General features: G+C 36.6%; 1 protein-coding gene across 1 annotated transcript; it reads right to left on the bottom strand.

Moving 5' to 3' along the window:
- Positions 1-1,713: 1,713 nt before the first annotated feature.
- LOC107787906 (uracil phosphoribosyltransferase) lies at positions 1,714-13,678 on the bottom strand. Its single transcript, NM_001425858.1, has 12 exons — positions 13,415-13,678; positions 13,053-13,136; positions 12,768-12,846; positions 8,447-8,505; positions 8,118-8,195; positions 7,783-7,864; positions 7,374-7,422; positions 7,108-7,169; positions 3,137-3,204; positions 2,512-2,567; positions 2,372-2,419; positions 1,714-2,302 (listed from the first exon to the last, which is right to left on the bottom strand). The coding sequence occupies exons 1-12, from the start codon at positions 13,586-13,588 to the stop codon at positions 2,251-2,253; spliced, it is 891 nt and encodes a 296-aa protein (NP_001412787.1). The 5' UTR covers positions 13,589-13,678; the 3' UTR covers positions 1,714-2,250.
- Between the last annotated feature and the right edge of the window lie 13,708 nt (positions 13,679-27,386).

Raw genomic sequence — 27,386 nt, 5'->3', positions numbered from 1 at the left:
ATACTTTTATTGCCAATAAAATCTCATGATATATTTAAAAACACAAGTTTCAAAAATCTTTCTATAATTTTTAAACTACATGCCAGCCAATACATGTACCTTAATAGAGTTTTTTTAATAGTACAACACTTATTAAAGATTATTATCATAAATTATACTGCTATTATTTTTAATTTATTTCAAAAATAAAAAAATTAATTTACAATTAACATATTTCAAAGTTTTTAAAATAAATAGGATCCACGAATTAAGGATTTGTTTTACCTTATTAATTTTTTTCCTTTCTCTATATTCATTATTATATAGTCAGACCTCTCTATAACAACATCCTAATATAATAGCCATTTACTATAAAAGCAAGTTATTCTCGAAATTGATCTTTATATTATGTTATAATATATTTTCTCTATAACAACACTTAGGGAGGTTTGACTGTATAGCAAATTATTGTATAATACTTCATCCGTTCACTTTTACTTGTCCACTTTGGACGTTTTACGCCCCTTAAAAAATAATAATAATTGCAGTATGTATTTTACCATATAATAATGATAGCATTGTATACAGTCTTGGGAAATATTTTGAAAATGAGTATTTAGTGATAAGGGTAAAACAAGAAAAAAATTGTCGTTATCTTGATTTGGTAAAATGGACAAATAAAAATGTATATATTTTTAATATAGTGGACAAGTAAAAGTGAACTGACGGAACAAATGTTTCAAAAAGTTAATTGCCGGTAAAATAGGGAACAACTTTGGTCATTTAAGATTGTAGTTCCTCATCATTCTTAAAATCATTTCCTCTTTCTCTCCTCATTTACTTATAATTATACCTTTACTATACCAATTATATAATTAAATATTGCTAAAGAAATATGCAATATAATCGAATTATTCCCTAAATATATGTACAATATATACCAATTATATACATTATACAGTTATTATATATGCAAAGTTCCAAGTTTGTTGGATTTATATTAGTCTTATTTCCAATTGTTTGGACACACTTCGTATATTATTGTACCTGTTATATTCAAAGTTTATTGTAATAATTTCGTTCTTGTTGATCTTATTTTTTTAACTGTTAGTTGTGGTATATATTAATATACCTATTATAAAAAATTGCTATATTTTTTTTATTTTATTTTATAGTTTGAGTTAGAATTTATACGAGTAATTTGTCTATAACTAAGAGATAAAAGGAGATATTCCATAGAGATGTAAAGATCAGTCATCTTTTAATACAAGTTTAACGTCTGAAACCAATTAATACAAATTTATTTGAAGTTATCTTTAGGTGTTGTTATTTACGTGAGTTGGATTCCTTAATTTAAAGAGAATCTGTTATGGTAGGTTGATCTTTAGTTGCCATGTATTGTTAATCACTTAATCCTACTATGATTTTCTAACATTTCTATAAATATTGCACAATTATATTTTTTTACCATAAAAAATGAAGCACTTCAACGGAATGACATTTTTATTTTAAAACGTTTCTTCTAGCAGTATCAAACGACAGGACAGGATGAGCTTGAGTAGAATAATTCATTAATATTTCATTCTGTCTTTCTTGGAACTAAACGTAACGTTACAGATTAAACTGCACAAACAATTATAAGTTTTATAGTAGTGTCAAGACTAAGGCAGCAATCATTTAATTGTGTATGCGCAAGAGTTTAGTTTTATTGTCTGTCAAAATTTATACGCTTTATTTGAAATAACAAATTAATTCCCTTTAAGATTTGCATACAATAGTACACAATAGAGAAACATAAACAAAGAGCACATCTACTCTTATGTTAAAATCAAATAACGTTACATTTCCTGAACTCTCAATACTCCCTGAGAATCAACAAAGTATCCAATCGAATAACCACGTTCCAAAGCATCACTGAGATTAATTTGATCGATTAATTGTTTGTAAAATACATAGACACAAAACTCCTGCAGAAAAATGATGAGACTGCTAAAACCTTGGCTCAGAAAACTGGCATCCTATATTACTTCGTTTCAATCTATTCTGAACTCTACTTCACATATTCTTTAACCCGTCCTACTGCCAAAAAATTGAAAGACACAGGAAAATAACTTTGGCAGGTGTTTTCCATATAGGTATTTGGTACCTCAAGGTTCCAAAATTGGGAAACAATGATAAACAAGGTAGGGATCAAAGCCTAACTCCTGAAATCACAATGCGTATTTCACTTCTAAAAAATGATATGGCGAAGTAATGGTATGGCACATTACTTTATGTGCCAAAGCTACGGTCTCCAGCATCTCCTAATCCAGGGATAATAAACCTGAAAATTTATCAATCAGAAAACAGTAATGACCTGATTAAGGTAAAAGGTTGTTTGACGATTTGTTACCCTTTGTCGTTAACAGTTGGATCAAGTATTCCAGCATATACGTGTAATCTGGAAAACCAAGAAACAAGAAATCAGGATATCTACTGAAACACAATCAAATACATAAAATACGTAAACTTTCGAGTTATTAAACTTGTTACCCTGGAAATTTCTCACTGAGCTTTTGGAGAGCAGGAGGAGCACCAACTGCACATATCTGAATGATACAGTTCGTGTAATCAGCAAGTTGACGAGACAAATATAATTGAGACATCAAACTAACACTCGTTGAAGAAATGTTCATTCAGGGTATTTCCAGTTTTGGGAAGCATCGACTGTTGAACCGACCTAAACTCATATAGAACCCCCATTTTTTTTACACATTGCAAGATGAGGTTTTCTGAAAATGCATAGCAAAATCTAGAACTGCTTCACAGACCAAAGAGAAAGGCAGTCACAACTGAATATTTAAACATGCAAGGTTTGCTGCAAAAAATATCAGTCTCTATTTCTGGAGCACCATTGACAAGCCTCTCTCCCTTGTACCCGTAATTTTCTTTGTTTTTCTTCCCATAATAAAGAAAGTTGAGTGGAAGTTTCGAATACCAATATATATTTATGTCTGCATGCATGTGTTTCTTAAGATCCTTAACATCCAACAGAACATTCTTCAAATATCATGTTGATATCACACAGGAAAAATTAGCACCCTTCACAGTGTGTCAACAATAGCAAACAAACATTTTAGCAAATAAATGTATTGTCAACCCCACGTTGATAACTTACAACTTTAATCTGACTATTGTCAACCCCACGTTCCTTTATAAGGTCAATGGCTGCAACTATTGTACCACCTGGAAATATGACGAAAATCCAGTCAGTTGAGAAAATAATCAAGTGACAATATCCTTTAAAAGCATAAAAACTGAAGGGTTTATAGCTACTACGACAAGAATACACGTGTTTGTCAGTACATACTATGAGACACACATCCAACTACAAAAACTGATATAAAGGAAAAGACAAATGTTTGCCACTAAAAGTTAGACCGGCCTGATAAGGACTCCTTGGTGAAGATATCATGGGAAGTACTTCCTTCACAAGAATCGCAAAGAAGGCACATAGCCATGAATACTTGCAAAGATAAAGGTTGTTACAACCCCAATGGATCTTAGTTACTAGCTCTTATTAGAGAACCTAGACTCCAACTCCTAACTAGAAAAGGAGAGGGAAATTGGTAATGGTGTATCACTGCAGCAGAACTATTTAAGCTTGTCTGTTATAAGAAATATGTGCTCCTTTACTCCAAAAAATGGCTAAGAAGGAAGCGAAGTTAGCGGTTAAGGCAGTTAAGACTGCAGCATTTGAACGCTTGTATGAAGAACTTGGAGGCAAATGAGGGGATAAGAAGCTATAGAGAAAGGAAGGCCCGTGACCTGAACCAAGTAAAGTGCATCAATGACGAGAAAGGCAGAGTTTTGTTAGATGAGGCACTTATTCGACGGAGATGGCATATTTACTTCCATAAACTCTTGAACGAAGGGGGGAATAAGAACATTGTGCTGGGTGACCTGGAACACTCCAAGAGTCGTTGAGACTTTGGGTATTGTAGGCGCATAAAAGTTGAGGAGGTAGAGGGGGTTACGCATAAGATGAGCAGGGGAAGAGCAACCGGGCAAGACGAAATCCCGGTGGAATTCTGGAAGAGCGCAGGGCGGGCGGGCTTGGAGCGGCTCACTAGTTATTTAATGTCATTTTAGGACGAAGAAGATGCCTGGAGAATAGAGATGGAGTACGATGATCCCGTTGTATAAAAACAAGAGTGATATTCAAAATTGCAAAAACTATCGAGGTATCAAGCTACTAAGCCATACTATGAAAGTCTGGGAGAGGATGGTGGAACTAAGGGCGAGGAAGATTGTGTCTATTTCCGAGAACCAATTCAAATTTATGCCAGGACGTTCGACTAGGGAAGCTATTCACCTTGTTAGGAGATTGATGGAGCAGTATAGGGAGAGGAAGAGGGATTTACATATGGTGTTCATCGACTTAGAGAAGGCTTCAATAAAGTGCCGAAGGAGGTTCTGTGGAGATGTTTGGAGGCTAGAGGTGTTCTTGTTGCATACATTAGGGCTATTAAGGACATGTATGATGGAGTTAAAACTCGGGTGAGGACAGTGGGAGGGGACTCGGAACACTTCCCAGTTGTGATGGGACTGTACCAAGGGTCATCCCTCAACCCATTTTTATTTGTCTTGGTGATCGATGCACTAACTCGCCACATTCAAGGGGAGATGTCGTGGTGCATGTTATTTGCAGATGATATTGTATTGATTGACGAGACGCAAGACGGTGTTAACGAGAGAGGTTAGAGGTTTGGAGGCAGACCCTGGAGTCTAAAGATTTCAAGTTGAATAGGACAAAGACAAAATAGTTGGAGTGCAAGTTCAGTGGTGCAACTAAAGTAGTGGATGAAGACGTGAGGCTTGATTCACAAGTCATCCCTAAGAGAGAAAGCTTTAAGTACCTTGGGTCAGTTATACATGGGAATGGAGAGATTGACGAGGATGTCACATATCGTATTGGAGCGGGATGGATGAAATGGAGGATCGCTTCCGGTGTTTGGTGTGATAAGAATGTGCCACCAAAACTTAAAAGTAAGTTCTATAGAGCGGTGGTCAAACCGACTATGTTGTATGGGGCTGAGTGTTGGCCAATCAAGAACTCCTATATCCAGAAGTTGAAGGTGGCTGAAATGAGGATTGACATGGATGTATGGGCATACCGGGTTAGATAGAATTATAAATGAAGCTATTCGGGACAAGGTGGGCGTGGCCCCCATGTAGGACAAGATGCGAGATATAATTAGGCAAGACACGATGATGCTCCAGCTTACTGAGGACATGACCTTGGATAGGAAGGTGTGGAGGTTGAGAAGTAGAGGGATAGGTAGCTGAGCGTTGTCCTTGCTTTGTACCAGTAGCTTTAGTGCATTACTTAGTGTCAGTTTTGTATTTTCTTATTCTTAGATTTCTATTATTACTTGTTGCTTTTGCTTTGGTTTTTTAATTGCATTACTTAGTAGACGTTTGGACATAAAAATTATAATATTTGAAAAAAAGTAGTATTTGGAGTGAAGTTGAAAAATGGTATTTGGAATTTGAACTTATGTTTGGACATGCATTTCACTTGAAAATATGTTGCAGTTTTGTGAGTGAGGAAAAACTTTTGAAAATTTGAAAAACTCATTTTCGAAAAATTTCCAAAAACTTGCAAAATTTCATTGACAAACACATTTTTGAAAAAAAATATTGAAAAAAAGGAAAAACATTTTATGGACAAATAGGGCCTTAATGTTAATCTTGTATTTTCGCTTCGGTTTTCTAATTGCTTTGCTTATTGTTACCCTTTCCTTTTGTCTTTTGTGTGATAAAATATGCCACCAAAACTTAAAGGTAGGTTCTATAGAGCGGTGGTCAGACCGACTATGTTGTATGGGGCTGAGTGTTAGCCAATCAGGAACTCCGATGTCCAGAAGTTGAAGGTGGCTGAAATGAGTATGTTGACATAGATGTGCGGGCATACCAGGTTAGACAAAACTAGAAATGAAGCTATTAGGGAGAAGGTGGGCGTGACCCCTGTGGAGGACAAGATGCGGGAGGCGGGCCTTACATGGTTCGGGCATGTGAAGAGGAGAGGCACAAATGCCCCAGTCAGGAGGTGTGAGAAGTTGATCTTGGAGGGCCTAAGGAGAGGTAGAAGCAGGCCGAAGAAGTATTGGAGAGAGGCGATTAGGCAAGACATGGCGATGCTCCGTCTTACTGAGGACATGACCTTAGATAGGAAGGTGCGGAGGTTGAGAATTAAGGTGGAGGGTTAGGTAGCCGAGCGTTATCCTTGCTTGTACCAGTAGCTTTAGTGCATTACTAAGTGCCAATCTTGTATTTCCTTATTCTTATATTTCTGTTATTACTTATCGTTGTTTTCGCTTCGATTTTCTGATTGCATTACTTAGTGTTTGTTTTGTATTTTCACTTCGATTTTTTGATTGGTTTGCTTGTTGTTGCCCCTTCCTTTTATCTTTCTTGAACCAAGGGTCTACCGGAAACCGCCTCTCTGCCTTCTTAAAGGGGGGTAAGGTACACTACCTTCCCCAGACCCCACTGTGGGATTACACTAAGTTTATTGTTGTTGTTTAATCCAAAAAATACTACAAACAAAAACCCATGAGGCCAGCCTATAATTGTGTATAAATTCAGCTTAATTGCACTTCAGCAATTTGGCAATGCTACACAGAACACAATTTAGAGAGTGAGATAACAATATAACTGGAGACTGGAGTAGAGGAAGCATAGTTCAGGACAAGAAGCTTTGAATAAAGTTTTGACGAAAATGTTATGATTCTGCATGAAGTGGAAATTTATGCCTTACCTAACAGTTATTCGTTAGGTTAAAAACAGTGCTTGCTGATTTTGCATCCCTACAGGGAGTTAAGGGGACAAATTTGTATTGACAAGACAGAGAGAAGTAATATAACTATATAAGTATGATAATAGGCAGCATCTATCTTCTACGGGTCAATCCATCCGCAATGCTCAACATAAACTTTTTTGTGGATAAGTAAATATTGGTAGAATCTGACCTTTTAGCTAGAGTTGAAAAAAACAGAACGGATATGCGGCAAAATGTATTAGGGAAATTCACGAGTTTCTTAAATATGAAAATTACAGAAATAAAGGGGAAAAAGATGTTGGTACCAGTTGCCAGCATTGGATCCACAACAATCACACGAGAACCTTCAGGAAATTTATCAGGCAACCTACAGAATGGATGAAAAGTGTTAAAAAAAATTTACCTCATAGTTCGTCGGCCAAAAGAACAAGAACACTCCAAGCTCAAATAAAATAGGAAATGGCGCAACAATTTGTACTTATCGTGCGAAGGCAGGTCATACTTCATACAGAAACCAAGTGCCAAATTATACAATAGTAAGCAATAGTCCAGCTTCAACAAAGATACTTACTTGTTCAAGTATACAGAGGGCTGAAGTGTTTCTTCATTTCTGCTTATTCCTTAATTTGAAAATGAACAGAAAAATTAGCATTGTGACAATAGACAAATGGAAAAAACACAAAAAGAACAAAGTACAGGACAATATTTGGAGCTTAGATTGACATAGTTTTAAGCATGATTCAAAATGAAACTTTGTTTCAAATGGCAGGGGGATCCTGTGCAAATAAGTGAGCATTATCATGTACATGAAACTCTTATGAAGCAGTAGGCTATCATGCCATTATAAGTGCAATCACCTTAAGATTCAATCACCAAATTTATCTATAATTGATACTCCAATGAATATCCACACATACAGCTAAGGAAGATGAGAGATTATAGTTTCCAATGCTAAAAGATGATGATAAACTTGTCTTTACCCAGATGATAAGTTTTTGTTGCAGGAAGAATTGATGATGCATGCTCTGCAAGAGCCAGACCAGCTCTCAAGATGGGAACAATCTGTAAACCAAGGTAGTAGGTGCATGAATGACCATGGCGTGTTTTCAAATTAATCTTTTATGAAAGATTGCTTCTCACAAATATATATGATAAAAACCACAACCATCAGAGTTGTCTAGTTATTAGGTTTCGTAAAAAAACCAAACTTGGTAACCATGTCATGAACCAATTGAGAGGCCGGAGAAGAAAGAGGCAATTTGAAAGGAATAGCCGAATAGTTGGACTACAAAGATGCAGAAAATTTAAAGCTTACTGCAACAGGTTCCCTTGGATCAACGAACTCCACAGATGCAACACCCATTGGTGACTGGATCTCTCCTGTTATGATAGGCTGCAATGATGATGATAATTATTTTAAGTCAACATTTGGCAAAGGAAGATTGTTCATTAAGACCATCGGCATCACTATAGCTTAGTTGTAGATTAGGGTGGTTTTGTTTTACTTCAATTGCAAGAACATCAGAACAGAATAAAGTCATGTTCAATTTGAACATCTAAATTTGCTATATTTAATGAATTTAGACTTCTACATTAATAGAGTTTCATGCATAATAACCAAAAACAGATATTATCATAACTCACCAGCCAATCTCTTGAAGCTTCATACATAAGCAATCTACCAAGTTCAGACATGGCATTCCCTACAAGAAAAATATCCAATTGATATATCTTTGATCAAAATTCAAAAGGACAGCCAAATGAAATATAAATGCATATATTAAGAGGGATGTGCGTCCGCACAATATTAGAAAAGGTTGCATCGGACAAAAAGTGCAAGTACCACACATAGAATACATGCCTGAGATAGTTCGGCCATGTCTTACATAAACCTCAAATATAGAGTAATTGGTAGGTGTGCGACATTATTGTTTAACCCTAAAAATAGTTTTTACGGTCAAAGCAATTAATTTTATGTTTTGGGGCACAAACAACCGATTTAACTCACTTTTTCAAATATAAACAATATAAAAAGGAATGACAATTGAACAAAATAATTGAGAGATAAAAGAAAAGAGAAATCTTATTGATGTTAGTAGGACTTCTTCCGCGTAAGCTAAATATTGAATTGCCAGAAATAGAACAATGAGATTCAACAATGCAATTGAGAGAATAATTGAGTAATTTTTGGATGGGGATACAATGTAAGGAATAGGGGTTTAAATAGTATTTCTATCCGTAACTGATTGCCTTGTCCCCCTGCACATTACTGTCATTCATTATACGCTACACAACTGATGCGTAATCGATGGCGTAATAATGGAAAATCCCGTGTTATATGATTCTTTCTTTATTCGTGATTATGAACGATCTTTCGTAACAGACCCGTGCCTTTTTCTTCATAATCAGTTCCGGGACTAATAGTTACGATACTAATATTAGCTCCGAATGTATTTTAAACATCATTCTTCAATAACTTTGCCGACATGTGTTGTAATCTAATTGATTCACGTGGCAAGGTTATTTTCAACTAATACAGATAGTTCCCTCAATCTCTGGATAATCTCAAATGAATATTCGGGAAGTGGTAAGTTATTTATAGCGGGAATGTTTGCCGCCTCTTCCCGAGATTATAACGACGTGCTGCAGAAGTGAAGAGACATGCGCCGCCTTCATTTAATGCTCGGAACATGTGGCTCAATATGATTGGTTCTGAGATTTGCAGCAATTTTCTAGACATTGACGACTATGTGACAATCCCATAATGACGTAACTCTTTCCTATAAATACGAAACCATAAACCTTCTTCTACTTTTGCCTTATTCTTAGAAATTCACTCTGCTTTTTCGTTCTTTGCTTTCAACCACCTCTTCTTCTCTTTCTGCTTTTTCGTTCTTTGCTTTCATCCCTTGCTTCTACTCATCATGGTGTCATATTGGATAAACTTCCTAACGTAGTAGCTCTAGCTAGGTCCAGGAGAAAAGGAAGAAGACTCCGTAGCCTTGGCTCCATAGTAAGTAGAGGCGGCACTACTTCCACTAAGGGAAATTCTTCCAAAACTTCTTCTATCTCCAAAACATCTTTTAAGGGCAAAACCAAAGCGAAAGATACCCCCAAAAACTTTGGTTGAGCCTTTAATCTCTGAAATTATACCGCAAGCATTTTCTTTTGCAGCCGACTGTGCTGAGTGGAATAAGAAGATTAGTCAAAAGGATGTTCGTAATGATCCAACTGACCATCACCCTTCTCTTATCAAGTCATGCCATCTCTCACTTGTTCTCAAGGAGTGCCATTGCAAATCAAATTTTCCAGTCGAAACTCCTTGTAAAGACGAACGAATAACTAGTTACCGCGAAGGTTATTCATTCGTGTATACTTATTCGTTCACCCTCGAGTTCCAACCTGCAATAGTCCCGGTGATCATAGAGTTTTGCCGAAACTTCAACTTTTGTCTTGGTCAGATAGGCCCGATAATTTGGAGAGCAGAGGCGTGCCTTCGCTATTTGTCAAGTTTAGTTTCGGCAAATTTCACTCTTTGCAAACTAAATTTCATCATTCAATACCATTATAAATGAAAAGGCAGGAAAATACGCATGATAGACAAGCTTACTGTGGATCTTCGCTTTCCAACCAAATGTTTAGGAAATGAACTTCCAAGTTCTTTGCTCCATGGGAGCGGAAGACAACATTAATGCAACCCAATCATGGAAACTCAGGACTTCCCCGGATATTTTTATGGTCATTGCAAAAGATTTATAAAAGAGTATGTGAGCATTCTAAATGAAACAAAAGCAATTTAAGGACGGTGAAGGAAAATTACATATGTGATTCCACTTCTCCGGAAATGGAAGATTATCGTGTCCTACTAATTCTTGGGTAGGAACAGCTACGAACCTGCTGTACCACCCCTATCATGATCATCTTCGAGATTGACGATAACTCGTTTGCTTCGTGTCGTGAGAGTAAATACACCGGCACGAAAATTTTTGGGAAAGTATAAATGGAGAAGATGGCAAAGAGTGAAATTTGCCGAAACTAAACTTGACAAATAGCGAAGGCACGCCACTACTCTCAGAATTACCGGGCCTATATGACCACAACACAAATTGAAGTTTTGGCAAAACTCTATGATCACCGGGTTTATTGCAGGTTGGAACCCGAGGGTGAACGAATAGGTATACACGAATGAATAATCTTCGCGGTAGCTAGTTATTCGTTCGTCTTCACGAGGAGCTTTGACTGAAAAATTGGATCTCAAACGGCACTCCTTACAAATAAGTGAGATGGCATGACTTGATAAGAGAATGGTGTCCTTTTGACTAATCTTCTTATTCTACTCAGCACAGTCGGCTACAAAAAAAAATTCTTGTGGTTAATTTCAGAGACTAAGGGCTCAGCCAAAATTTTGTGGTATCTTTCGCTTTGGTTTTGCCCTTAAAAGAAGTTTTGGAGGTAGAAGAAGTTTTGGAAGAACTTCCCTCAGTGGAAGTAGTGCCGCCTCTACTCACCATGGAGCCAAGGCTATGGAGTCTTCTTCCTCTTCTCCTAGACCTAACTGGAGCTACTACGTTAGGAAGTTCATCCACTATGACATCACGATGAGAAGTAGCAGGGTTGGAAGAAGCTGAAGGTTTGGAAGCCATTAGAGAGATAAAGAAAGAGGAAGAAAGAAAAGAACAAAAAAACAGAAAGAGAAGAAGGTGGTTGAAAGCAAAGTACAAAAAAGCAAAGAGAATTTCTAAGAACAAGGCGAAGGCGAAAGAAGGTAGAAGAAGGTTTTGAGGGTTTATGGTTTCGTATTTATAGGAAAGACTTACGTCATCACAAATCGTCCTTATGGGACTGTCACTTCAAAGTTACAGAGCCGTCAGTGCATAGAAAACCGTTGCAAATATCAATTAGATTACAATACGTGTCAGCAAAGTTATTGAAGAATAACGTGTAAAATACATTCGGAGCTAATATTAGTACCGTTACTATTAGTTCTGGAACTGATTATGAAGGAAAAGACCCGGGCTTGTTATGAAAGATCGTTCATAATTATAAATAAGGAAAGAATCATTTAATACCGGATTACACGGGATTCACCATTATTACGTGATCGATTACGCATCAGTTATGTAACGTATAATAAAAGCAATAAATGACAGTAACATGCAGTAGGTTGACAAGGCAATCAGTTGCGGATAAAAATACTATTTAAACTCGTATTCCTTACATTGTATCCCCGTCTGAAAATTACTCAATTATTCTCTCAATCACATTGCTGATTCTCATTGTTCTATTTCTGGCAATTTAATATTTAGCTTACGCGAAAAAAATTGCTACTAACATCAATAAAATTTCTCTTTCCTTTTATCTCTCAATTATTTTGTTCAATTGTTATTCTATATTATTTATATTTGAAAAAGTGAGTTAAATCGGCTGTTAGTGCCGCAAAACATTAAATTAATTGCTTTGACCGTAAAGACTATTTTTAGGTAAATAATTATGACAATTGAAAGTGCCAAAATGCAATGTGGTAGGCCTAAAATCAGTCTTAGATAAACTTTACACTCAAATTTAAAACGAATAAATTGAATATTCAATTAAAAATAGTTTTTAACAGTTATATAGATACCGGCAACTACACCTTAATCACAAATTACACATTGATATATTATTAAAAATATAAAAACATTAACATTTAAAAGTCAGTTCCTTTTACATTTAATTTCACATTTATCCATTAAAAGAGACACTATATTTCACATTTAGGAATAAATTTCAAACAATGCAACTAAATCTTTTCAGCACATAATAAAGGGTGATGCAAAATTCAGTAACAGACTCAAACTTCACCCCTCACATATTATCTTTCTTCATATCCAGTTCAGAATAATTTTTTGCAAATTTTAATTCCAGCATTAAAATCTATTGAATGAAAAAAAAGGAAGCTAAAATAAATTAGAAAAACTTCACATACTGAAAATGGGGCAAGGCGTCTGCTCATTTCGAAGAACTGAAACCCAGTGCTTAATCAGAGGATGTGGTGGAACAAACACCTAAAAAAACCCAAAACAATCAATTAAACTAACATCACCAATTAAATAAAATTTGCTTCTATATTTATTTACTAAAAGAAACATTTTGTCCCATCATCAGAAAAAGTTAAAAGAAAATCCAAAACAAAAGATTCTACTACATTATTTATCAAAACACAATATTCTGAACGACCAAACAAAGCGTTAAAGGAGTGAACTTTACTTACCAGCATTCTATTACCACTCATCGCTTTGTTCTGCGCCGCCATTGAACAAACCACTCTCCCCTTTCGTGTATGCGAATTACAAATCTGCGCTCAAAATAACAAAATCATAAAATTTGTATCATAGATTACTATCCCAAGATTACATGTATCTTCATATGTCATAATCTAGTTGCGCATTAATTAGTAATCTAGTAAAAATGAAAACGACATGTTAAAATGCACCTATAATATACAAAAATCTTTACAATGACCGTGCAAAAACCTCGCAAATGGGTATATACCCGTAAATAGTGCATATTTCCATAAAAATAAAATATATAAAAGTGGTACAAGGGATTGTTAAGTGCGGTTAATTAAAGTACCTTTTTGTAGGGAAAATTGAGGTTTTGCCGATAGTGAGAGGCGGCAGGGGAAGAGGGTAGTAGTGAGAGAGAGGGGTCGGGGGGTAGATGAAGGTGGGGGTAGGGGCGAGGGGTATAAATAAGGGAGTGGTGGCACGCCATTGGTAAAAAAAGGTAAGCTGAGAGCTGAATCATTTTAGGTGGATTGGGTATCTTCTCAATTTCCTGATTCTTCGGGACTGGTGAAGAAGGCTTCTCTACAAACAAGCTAACGGTGGGGATGCTCTGTTTTTGGGGTTTACGGTTTACCTCTATTTTTCATCTATAATAAATACACTGTCGATCGTTTGTTAAGAAGTACAAGAAGGTATAGTGCTGCAATAAAAATTTAATGTCACTTTAATATTTTATTTGGTTAGAAAACTTAGTATAAATTATTTCGAGATTAAAATTAGTATCGGGATAACTTATACCTTGTAGAGGGTAGGGTAATTAGTGCCGGGATAACTTATACCTTATTCTTAGAAATTATGCAATTGTCATTTTTAATACAACATACCAAACAGTGGATAAAAAACAATACCAGGATAACTAATCCCAGCATAACTAATCCCAACATAACTTATTCCAGCATAACTTATCTCGGCATAAACCGTATTCAAACCAAACGATCACAAATCACTTACACCTGGTTTGGATGGTTGTTACCTATTGTATTCAGTGGCGTACACAGAATTTTTCGTAAGCGGTGTCATATTTTGTAATAGGTGAACAAAGAAGTGAACAAATGAATAACTATAATAACATCATATTTATAAAAAAAAAATTCAAAACATTACTATAAATCTCTACAACGAGTTTTTAGTTTCTAAAATATATTAATGATAGTCTCGTTAGAAATACTAGTACCAAATATGTCTTTTTCCAAGAATGATTTGAGTATATTTATTGTCAACAAGTGATTTTTGTTGTTGCTTAATTTTGTTAGAGGTTAGTGGTTCAAGCCTCACTAATACATAATATATTTTAATTCTTCTTTAATAAATAATGTCTCAAAAACAATAAAAACTTGTGTGCCGCCAAAAGGATTCGAACTCCTGACTTCTACTAAGAGGTTGAAACGCTTAACCAGCTGGGTAACGAACTATTTTATTTCAAGTGGTGTCACCTGTATCCTTTTCTATGTATTATCTGGTTTTGCTTATATATATATATATATATATATATATATATATATATATATATATATATTTTTTTTTTTTTTGGTGCGAATGAAATATATATATTAATTTAACTAGTGCGTACAGAGAGGTGGTGCATAGGTAGCACCCTATTACAAAGTATTATACTATTACAAGGTACTAGATTACTACTAATATTTATGTTGTTCATGGTATTCCTAGTGGAACTATCATCACAACAACAGTTCATAGTTGAAGGCGGCTGATGGAGAGTACAGTTGGCATCTTGCAAAACATTCCCTTGACTTGTTCGTGGAGCTATTATACCTTGCATGTCTTCTTCAAAAACTTTTTCAACAAAAACTGGGATAACTTCAAAAACGCTTGGCACATAGTTGTTCCCAAAATTATGGCCTACCTTTGCTAGTTGATCCGCTACCCTATTTTGTTCTCTGTATGCATGATGAACTACTAGCTTACCTAGCTGCCCCAGGAGGTACCTGCAATCATTTATCATGTTAGCAAACGAAATATTATCAAATTGTAACATTGTGATAATCTCCCTTGTATCCACCTCCACCTCCAGTGGCACTAAATTGTATTCATATGCCAATTTGAGCCCATGAATCAATGCGTATAATTCTGCATAAATGGATGTGTCCCTTGGGACATTTCCTGAGAAACCTAATATCCATTTAGCTTTGTAATTCCTAATTATCCCTCCAATGCTATCAGTTGTGGCTGAGTGTGCTCCATCTATGTTTAACTTGTAAAAGTTTTGCTTTGGATGACTCTACTTTAGGTTGGTTGTAGTTCTTTTCTTTCTTTTGTGAGAAGATGCTGCCAAATATGAGAATTCAGTTGCTTGCTTTGTTGTATATCTAACACTAACGTTATCACGGGTCTATGTTGTAGATATTTCTATTTCGTGTAATCCAAATATTCCACAGACTTATTGGTAATGTCACGCCCCGAAATCGTGGAGCGCGACCGGCGCTCAACCAAGTAAACCCACTCGAGCAAGCCTAATTTTTATTAACCTCTCATCATTACTCATGCATGATTTACCATAACATAATAAAATCTTGACTTTCATATTAAATACACTTGGCTCAATGGCCCATATTTTCTTTCTCGTGGTGGTTATACAGCTCTATAAATAGCTGTAAATACTGTGAACATAAATACATGACAAAACTCAAATCTTTAATTACATGACCCACAATGTACATGGAGCTTCTATGACAATGGATACCTATATACATAAAATAAACTAGACCCAAAAACCCACTAGAATTGTAGCGGGCTCACCATAAGCTGAGTATTGAAGAAGATCCCAATCAAAGGTCCATATCATCATATAGAAGTATACCTGCATCCATTAAAAGATGCAGCGCCCCCGGCAAAAGGGACGTTAGCATTATCGAATAACACTAGTATGTATAGCTAAAAATCCTCTTTCAAAATAAATGCCCATATAAAAAAAGGCAACATATAGAAACAAATAGTCACAATCCACAATATCCAAATGTCGAGTTAAAAACATGATAATTTTCCAAAATACGAACTTCATATACGATTTTGTTTGGGAGATCATTAACACCGATATACCACTATTCACAATATCACTATTCACAATACCAATATTTACAATACCAGTATTTACAATACCGATGTTCACAATACTAGTGTTCACATATCATATTGTACACATATGCGTCTCATAGACCGTTCACAGTGTTCTCTTACACAATACAAGTACACAAATTCAAAGGCTTACAAATTCGACATGAATACGATGAATCATAGCAACAATAAATGGGCTTAGATAGCCGTCAACATCAAGAAAATTTATTTAGAGCTTCCATTAACATTTATAGATACTCAGTCGGGGATCCTCTATAACCACCTTCACACAAAGCGGCAATGTCGTCTCACCCCAACATAAACGGATGGAGGTGTATCACGATACCGCAATCTCTACACAAAGCGGTCATACCGCCTCACCCCAATACATGCAGGTGGAAGTGTATCACGATACCACAATCTCTACACAAAGCGGCCATACCGCCTCACCCCAATACATGCAGGTGGAAGTGTATCACAATACCACAGTCCCAACACAAAGCGGCTCTACTGCCTCACCCCAATATAAGCGGGTGGAAGTATATCACAATACCAAAATTCCAACACAAAGCGGCCCTACCGCCTCACCCCAATATATGCAGGTGGAAGTATATCATAATACTAGAATCCCAACACAAAGCGGCTCTACCGCCTCACCCCAATATATGCAGGTGAAAGTATATCATAATACCAGAATCCCAAAACAAAGCGGCCCTACCGCCTTACCCCAATATATGCGGGTGGAGGTGTATCACAATACCAGAATTCCAACACAAAGCGGCCCTACCGCCTCACCCCAATATATGCAGGTGAAAGTATATCACAATACCAGAATCTCAACACAAAGAGGCCCTACCGCCTTACCCCAATATATGCAGGTGGAGGTGTATTCCACAATACCACAATCCCTACACAAAGCGGTCCTACCGCCTCACCCCAATATATGCGGGTGGAGGTGTATCACAATCACAATACCATATATAAACACAAAGCAACATAGTTTGTCATTACATTTAACGTCGTAATTACTCATATCATTGGAATATGGCATGTTCATGTTCATGCTCATCATGGAAAAACACAACTCATTATATTAGCGCATGCATGGTAAATCAATAAGTCGATTTCAATGGCACATGGTCCCAATTCCTTTTCTTAAGGTTCATCGTCATTTATCAATGGACATCTCCCTTGCATCTTATTATTTACTCCCTTGACCTCTTGAGGTCATTATCTACGTTCATGACTCTTGGGGACTTAGAAATCAAAGTCATTTACATATATTATTTCATTGGCTCTCTTGGCTATACACAAGATTCTTCTTTCATGGCACAATGGCCGTATTGCATATTCCACACTTTCACCCCTTTCAATTTCAAAGATCACCATCAAATATTAACATATAGAATATTTCGAAAATCATATACTTCAAATCCATTTGAAATGGAAACTTCAAACATACACGGTTTCTTCCCAAAGAATGAGGCATATCAACCAGCAATTGAAACACACATCAAAATCATAAACAATCAATACACCATTTATTCTTGCAATACTCTTCCCCAGAAATGACAATGTACAATTTCAACACATGAGTATATAGAACTCAAATCACCCTGAATATATTTATAAAGCAAAGCATTAGCTAAAGCAGTCACTTATAGGCATGAATTGAGTACAAAAACTTTTAGGAAATTCTATTTTCGAATCCCTTTTTAAACAATTGAGTCGAGTCTCATTTCATATTCTTTATCACATCCTCTCAAATTATTTGCACTACTAGCCACAATCATAACTTAAATTCTTGGCACGTTTGCCACACTCTATATCCCCAATTCACTTATTTTACTTCCAACCATCTTTATAGATTATCAACAATAAGACATTTACAAATCAATACTTTAGGTACATCTATGAGCAATTAAAAGTCTTAGGAATATTAAGATTTTCTCACATAATATGGCCTCATAACCTTCATTTGGAACATGACTCAAAGACATAGCATTTTAATACACATATCATTCTTGAACACATTCCCAAAGGGTAACATAATGTGATAGGAACATTCGGGACAAGTTTTGATTACACAATTATCATCACTTTGCTTATTCGGGACAATCAAATTTATTAGGAATAACTCGGAACATAGAATAAGGAACTTGAGACAAACATACTTGGAACTTATGGGAATATCATGGAATTCGATTCCAAGAGAGAAAGTTTAGCCAACATACCTTGCTTTGAGCTTTCCTTAAATTACTACAACGTTCTGGAAATTCTAGCAATCCCAATCTATTTTGAGACATAACAAAATTGAACCATTATTAGGAAGATATTCATGGTCTCAGCTCATTTGAGCATTTTATCTAACAATATATGTGCAAATTGGTTACAAGATTCTTCCACAAGATTTCTTTCACTTCACAACCCAATCTTTACCCATTTGAGCTCAACAATCTCCCCATAAATACTTATTGTTACATGAATGTATAAATAATACTCTCACACCCAAGAATCATACTCCAAATCAACCATTTTTTACCCAAATTCGAAATTGAAAACTAGGGTATGGAACCTTACCTCTTAGATGAAGAACTTGAGGGATTTCTTGTTGGATTTCAAGGCTTGGACAAAATCTTGATGAACAAAGCACTTGAGCTTCTTCCTCTCTCTAGAACACTCTCACTTCTCTTTAACAATATCAGATTTTTGCTCCAAAATGAGCTTCAAGGCTTATTTATCGAAGTTGGGTCGGGTTATAACAATAAAAGAATGGATATTTCCGAAATTCCGGACCAGGCTACAGACCTGGCCTCGCCAGGCTAAAGCCTAAATAAGCCTTGCTTTTGGCTGGCCTCGCCAGGCTAAAGCCTGGTTAAGCCTGGCTTTTGGCTGGCCTCGCCAGGGTAAAGCCTGGTATTACCCCTGGCCTCGCCAGGCTAAAGCCTGGTTAAGCCTGGCTTTTGGCTGGCCTCGCCAGGCTAATGCCTGGTGTTATACCAGCCCCGCGAGCTACAGGCCAGCCTTTGGGTATTTGATCATAACTTCTTATAGGAATGTCCGAATGATGAACGGTTTGAATCGTTAGAAACTAGACTCAAAGAGCTTTAATTTGATAGGTAGATCACCTCATAAGTCGTTATAGTTTGGTAGCAGAATATGTTTGAAGTAGGATATTGTGCGAATTGAGACATCCTTTCCACTTAATGTATCCTACTTGTTCCACACGAATTCTTTCCATTCACAAAACTCCTTAGTATGTTTCAACACACCTTAAACATATACTTTTCATTTTGAAATAATGTGGTTCTATCCCATGGGTCTCCTATAATACTCTAACACGCTATTCCTTAATACCGTTGGCATACTTTAAAATATTAAATCATTAGAGAAATTTTTCCGGGGCCTTACATTCTCCCCCGCTTAGGATCATTCGTCCTCGAATGAGGATTAGAGTCTGCCATAGATACCCAATGTGACTTAAATCCTTATCTACACACCAAAGGCTCCAAAATTTGGCCAACTCCCTAAACTTTCAGAAATTTTGCCAGAGTCTGCCCTGTAATTGGGGCCTATCCACCTGGCAGAGAATCTCAAAAATCAATCCTAAACAACATATAGATAATACCATATTGCACCATATACATGAAAACAACAACCATGATTCTCTAAACCAACTCTATGACCTTGCTTACCTTGTTCGTATCCTTGACCTTTCCTTCTTCCATTACGAGGACAATTGGGCACCTCACACATTATGCCTGTTATGCGCATCATTCCTTTAATCCTTAGGCTTTTCTCATTTCGTAGCACGATATGCAAACATTCCTTGATGTTAACAAGGGAACTCTGAGACTAACTCGAAAACTTAACGCACGATCGATGATAGAAGAAGAGAAACATTTCCTAAATATCGTTGTAGCCTCCCTATTATAAGTGTGGCCGGCAATACACAAATAAGAGGGACTCTACTGACATTGTTCCATGACACCTTAGGACTCATAAACCATGCTCTAATACCAAGTTTTTCACGCCCCGAAATCGTGGAGCGTGACCAACGCTCAACCGAGTAAACCCAGTCGAGCAAGCCTAATTTACATTAACCTCTCATCATTACTCATGCATGATTTACCATAACATAATAAAATCTTGACTTTCATATTAAATATACTTGGCTCAATGGCCCATATTTTCTTTTTCGTAGTGGTTACACAGCTCTATAAATAGCTGTAAATACTGTGAACATAAATACATGACAAAACTCAAATCTTTAATTACATGACCCACAATGTACATGGAGCTTCTATGACAATGGATACCTATATACGTAAAACGAACTAGACCCAAACACCTACTAGAATTGTAGCGAGCTCACCATAAGCTGAGTAGTGAAGAAGATCCCAATCAAAGGTCCATATAATCCTGTAGAAGTATACCTGCATCCATTAAAAGATGCAGCGCCCCCGGCAAAAGGGATGTTAGCACTATCGAATAGCACTAGTATGTATAGCTAAAAATCCTCTTTCAAAATAAATGCCCATATAAAAAAAGGCAACACATAGAAACAAATAGTCACAATCCACAATATCCAAATGTCTAGTTAAAAACATGGTAATTTTCCAAAATACGAACTTCATATACGATTTTGTTTGGGAGATCATTAACACCGATATACCACTATTCACAATATCACTATTCACAATACCAATATTTACAATACCAGTATTTACAATACCGATGTTCACAATACTAGTGTTCACATATCATATTGTACACATATGCGTCTCATAGACCGTTCACAGTGTTCTCTTACACAATACAAGTACACAAATTCAAAGGCTTACAAATTCGACATGAATACGATGAATCATAGCAACAATAAATGGGCTTAGATAGCTGTCAACATCAAGAAAATTTATTTAGAGCTTCCATTAACATTTATAGATACTCAGTCGGGGATCCTCTATAACCACCTTCACACAAAGCGGCAATGTCGTCTCACCCCAACATAAACGGGTGGAGGTGTATCACGATACCGCAATCTCTACACAAAGCGGTCATACCGCCTCACCCCAATACATGCAGGTGGAAGTGTATCACGATACCACAATCTCTACACAAAGCGGCCATACCGCCTCACCCCAATACATGCAGGTGGAAGTGTATCACAATACCACAGTCCCAAAACAAAGCGGCTCTACCGCCTCACCCCAATATAAGCGGGTGAAAGTATATCACAATACCAGAATCCCAACACAAAGCGGCTCTACCGCCTCACCCCAATATATGCAGGTGGAAGTATATCACAATACCAGAATCCCAACACAAAGCGGCCCTACCGCCTCACCCCAATATATGCGGGTGGAGGTGTATCACAATACCAGAATCCCTACCGCCTCACCCCAATATATGCGGGTGGAAGTATATCACAATACCAGAATCCCAACACAAAGCGGTCCTACCGCCTCACCCCAATATATGCGGGTGAAAGTATATCACCATACCAGAATCCCAACACAAAGCAGCCCTACAGCCTCACCCCAATATATGCAGGTGGAGGTGTATTCCACAATACCACAATCCCTACATAAAGCGGTCCTACCACCTCACCCTAATACATGCGGGTAGAGGTGTATCACAATCACAATACCATATATAAACACAAAGCAATATAGTTTGTCATTACATTTAACGTCGTAATTACTCATATCATTGGAATATGGCATGTTCATGTTCATGCTCATCATGGAGAAACACAACTCATTACATTAGCGCATGCATGGTAAATCAATAAGTCGATTTCAATGGCACATGGGCCCAATTCCTTTTCTTAAGGTTCATCGTCATTTATCAATGGACATCTCCCTTGCATCTTATTATTCACTCCCTTGACCTCTTGAGGTCATTATCTATGTTCATGACTCTTGGGGACTTAGAAATCAAAGTCATTTACATATATTATTTCATTGGCTCTCTTGGCCATACACAAGATTCTTCTTTCACGGCACAATGGCCGTATTGCATATTTCACACTTTCACCCCTTTCAATTTCAAAGATCACCATCAAATATCAACATGTAGAATATTTCGAAAATCATATACTTCAAATCCATTTGAAATGGAAACTTCAAACACACACGGTTTCTTCCCAAAGAATGAGGCATACCAACCAGCAATTGAAACACACATCAAAATCATAAACAATCAATACACCATTTATTCTTGCAATACTCTTTCCCAGAAATGACAATGTACAATTTCAACACATGAGTATATAGAACTCAAATCACCCTGAATATATTTATAAAGCAAAGCATTAGCTAAAGCAACCACTTATGGGCATGAATTGAGTACAAAAGCTTTTAGGCAATTCTATTTTCGAAGCCCTTTTTAAACAATTGAGTCGAGTCTCATTTCATATTCTTTATCACATCCTCTCAAATTATTTGCACTACTAGCCACAATCATAACTTAAATTCTTGGCACGTTGGCCACACTCTATATCACCAATTCAATTATTTCACTTCCAACCATCTTTATAGATTATTAACAATAAGACATTTACAAATCAATACTTTAGGTATACCTATGAGCAATTAAAAGTCTTAGGAATATTAAGATTTTCTCACACAATATGGCCTCATAACCTTTATTTGGAACATGACTCAAAGACATAGCATTTTAATACACATATCATTCTTGAACACATTCCCAAAGGGTAACATAATGTGATAGGAACATTCGGCATAAGTTTTGATTACACAATTCTCATCACTTTGCTTATTCGGGACAATCGAATTTATTGGGAACAACTCGGAACATAGAATAAGGAACTTGAGACAAACATACTTGGAACTTACGGGAGCATCATGGAATTCGATTCCAAGAGAGAAAGTTTAGCCAACATACCTTGCTTTGAGCTTTCCTTAAATTACTACAACGTTCTGAAAAATTCTAGCAATCCCAATCTATTTTGAGACATAACAAAATTGAACCATTATTAGGAAGATATTCATGGTCTCAGCTCATTTGAGCATTTTATCTAACAATATATGTGCAAATTGGTTACAAGATTCTTCCACAAGATTTCTTTCACTTCACAACCCAATCTTTACCCATTTGAGCTCAACAATCTCCCCATAAATACTTATTGGTACATGAATGTATAAATAATACTCTCACACCCAAGAATCATACTCCAAATCAACCATCTTTTACCCAAATTCGAAATTGAAAACTAGGGTATGGAACCTTACCTCTTAGATGAAGAACTTGAGGGATTTCTTGTTGGATTTCAAGGCTTGGACAAAATCTTGATGAACAAAGCACTTGAGCTTCTTCCTCTCTCTAGAACACTCTCACTTCTCTCTAACAATATCAGATTTTTACTCTAAAATGAGCTTCAAGGCTTATTTATCGAAGTTGGGTCGGGTTATAACAATAAAAGAATGGATATTTCCAAAATTCCGGACCAGGCTACAGACCTGGCCTCGCCAGGATAAAGCCTGAATAAGCCTGGCTTTTGGCTGGCCTCGCCAGGCTAAAGCCTGGTATTACCCCTGGCCTCACCAAGCTAAAGCCTGGTTAAGCTTGGCTTTTGGCTGGCCTCGCCAGGCTAAAGCCTCGTATTACCCCTGGCCTTGCTAGGCTAAAGCCTGGTTAAGCCTGGTTAAGCTTGGCTTTTGGCTGGCCTCGCCAGGCTAAAGCCTCATATTACCCCTGGCCTTGCCAGGCTAAAGCCTGGTTAAGCCTGGCTTTTGGCTGGTCTCGCCAGGCTAAAGCTTGGTATTACACCTGGCCTCGCTAGGCTAAAGCCTGGTCTTACATCAGCCCCGCGAGCTACAGGCCAGCCTTTGAATATTTGATCATAACTTCTTGTAGGAATATCCGAATGATGAACAGTTTAAATCGTTAGAAACTAGACTCAAAGAGCTTTAATTTGATAGGTAGATCACCTCATAAGTCCTTATAGTTTGGTAGCAGAATATGTTTAAAGTAGGATATTATGCGAATTGAGACATCCTTTTCACTTAATGTATCCTACTTGTTCCACACGAATTCTTTCCATTCGCAAAACTCCTTAGTATGTTTCAACACACCTTAAACATATACTTTTCATTTCGAAATAATGTGGTTCTATCCCATGGGTCTCCTATAATACTCTAACACGCTATTCCCAAATACCGTTGGCGTACTTTAAAATATTAAATCATTAGAGAAATTTTTCCGGGGGCCTTACAGGTAAGTAGGTGTGCGGATTTATATTGTATGGTAATTTAAAACCTTTGTAGCTTATCAACTCATGCAACCAGTGTTGTGTGCTTGGCAAGTGCATGATTGCATTAATATGTTGAATGAGTCCCAATTCTTGTCAGTATCTCTTAGCATTTGTGCAATTAAGAAACAGGTGCCCGATACTATCGTCTTCCCGTTGACAGTAAGGGCAAGTGGCATCCGATATTATATATATTTTTCTAAGGAAATCTCGTGTTGGTAACCTATTGTGGTAGAGTAGCCAAATAAAGCTTTTGATTTTAGGTTGTATAGGAAGCTTCCATATCCAGCAGAATTTTGCTGAAGTATTAATGGGTTGTTGTAACTGATTTTTCAAAGTTGTATACATCGAATGGACAGTAAAATTTTCCATTGGTGTTAAGCCCCAGTAAAGTTGGTCTACATTATTTTCAAACTTTGATATATAAGTAGCTAAAATTAATTGTCTTATATCATCTGATAATTCGAAAGGTATTTTGGTCCAATTCCAACCAGTGTCATTGAGTAGAGAGGATATGTTAAAATTATTATGGCATGATGGTAAGGGTCCATGAATTAAGGAGCGAATATTTGTGCATGCCTTTATCCATGGATCATCCCAAAAGTTTATGTGTATACCCTTCCATATCCTCCATTTGATCCCCATTTGGCAGTGTTGCCAACCTCGTAAGATATTATTCCAGAATTTCGAGTGAATTATTGTTGTGGACTTATTAAGGTATGTATTAATAAGTAATTTTGCCCACATTGTTTGTATAATGACCCAACCGGTCATTTTTAACTTTTAGAACCACGTTCCCTAAAATAAAACTTTCTGTAGGTGCTTGTAATAATTTATGACTTGCGGAGATATTTGGTTCGGGATTTGGAAGTATTTGGGGTGAAACCAGAATACTTGGTTCCTTAAGTTGGCCTTAAAGTGCTAAGTTTGACTTCGGTCAACATTTTGTGAAAACGACCCCGAAATAGAATTTCGATGATTCCAACAGCTCGGTATGGTGATTTTGGACTTAGGAGCGTGTTCAGAATTTTATTTAAAAGTCCGTAGTTAAATTAGACATGAAATAGCTAAAAACAAAAATTTAAGTTTGGAAGTTTGACCGATGAGTTGACTTTTTGATACCGGAGTCGGAATCCAGTTCCGAAAGCTGCTTGGCAGTTTTATAAAAAGAGGACATTCGTCCCATTTGCCATTTTTGGCGAACTTGAGCTTGAGCAGAGGCGACTTTTGACAGATTTTCAAGGGAAAAATATTGGGGTAAGTGATTCTAACTTGGATTTGGTCTACATATACAACTGTATCATTATTTTTCACAATTTAATTAGTGTTTTGAGATTTGAGATTTGGAAAAGTTTAGAAATCTCATAGAAACGAAATTTTGAGATTTCGGTATCGATTCGGAGTCGGATTTGAGTGAAACTGGTATAGTTGGATTCGTAATTGAATGGGTTGTCGGATTTCATAACTTTCGCCGAATTCCGAGATGTGGGCCCCGCGGGCGAATTTTTAATTAATTTCGAGATTTTTATTAAAAATGTAGTATTTCCTTATAGAATTTATTTTCTATAATTTTTAGTGATTGTATCGAATTATTTTGGCTAGATTCGAGCCAGACAGAGTTGGATAATCGTGGAAAAGGCAAAATTGTGGATTAAATTGGAGCAAGACGAGGTAAGTCTCTTGTCTAACCTTGTGAGGGGGAAATTACCTCATAGGTGATTAAAATTAAATAATTGTTGCTAATTGTGGGGGGAGCTACGTACGCATGTGGTGACGAGAGTCCGTGCGTAGCTACTATTAATGCTAAAGTCCGGGTAGTTTAGGATACAGAGCATACCTTACTTGTGTAAATTGTATTCTTTAATTTATTTATATTAATTGATATCTATATGAATATATTGTGAATTGTTAGATAAAGATATTAAAAGATGGAAATCTCATAGGCTTGATTGTCTGTTTTAATCAATTAATTATTAAAAGAAATTATTCTCCTCCCAAATTCATCTTGTAATAAATACACTCTCCTTCCGGAGGCACATCAGAAAATGTCCTCATTTCTTGTAGAGCGGGCCGAACGCCTCGGCAGGATAGATGCATCTATGGATCGCGCCGCACATCCCTCGACACTGTACACGACACTCTGGATCGGGCCGTACGTCCTCGGCAGAAATCGTGCTTAATAATAATAATTATACAATACTTTAATAATTTATTTCAGCTTGTGAAGCTAATTAATAAATTGAAAAATCCTTGGAATTTAATGAATTATTATTCTTGCTTGTTAAGGAATTAATTGTTACTCCTGTAAATGAGATTTAATTGATAAATTGGAAATTATTTGAATCGAAGGAATTTAATTAATATATTGAGAATTGTTACATTTGAAAGAATTTGATTATTTCCGCTGATTAAATAAATTATTATAAATTCTGTAAATCATGCTGATTTAAAAATCCTAGTTTTATTTCAGTTATTATTATTGACCCATAGTGAGTGTCAAAGTCGGCCATCTCGTCTCTACCACTTCAAGATTAGGCTTGATACTTACTGGGTACACGTTGTTTACGTACTCATACTACACTTGCTGCACTTTTTGTGCAGGATCTGAGACAGGTACTAGTAAAGGACCTATCATCACATACCCACGTCATCCCGAGGCATAGTGGTGACCTGCCTTTCTGAGCCGTTCTGCAGCTACCGGTGTCTCTTCTTATATTTACATTCTGTCTATTTCATTTCAGACAGTATTTGGAGTTTTGTATAATCTACTAGATGCTCGTTCACTTGTGACACCGGGTCTTGGCACACACATTGGTAGAGTTTGGGTTTATATTTTCTTGGTTTTAAATTTTATCAATGTATGCTTAATTTATTAGTTGGCTTGCCTAGCTGTAGTGTTGGGCGCCATCAT

Source organism: Nicotiana tabacum, chromosome 2 (genome assembly GCF_000715075.1).
Source record: "Nicotiana tabacum cultivar K326 chromosome 2, ASM71507v2, whole genome shotgun sequence".
Taxonomy (NCBI): Eukaryota; Viridiplantae; Streptophyta; class Magnoliopsida; order Solanales; family Solanaceae; genus Nicotiana; species Nicotiana tabacum.
This window is presented reverse-complemented; position numbering and strand designations above follow the sequence as displayed.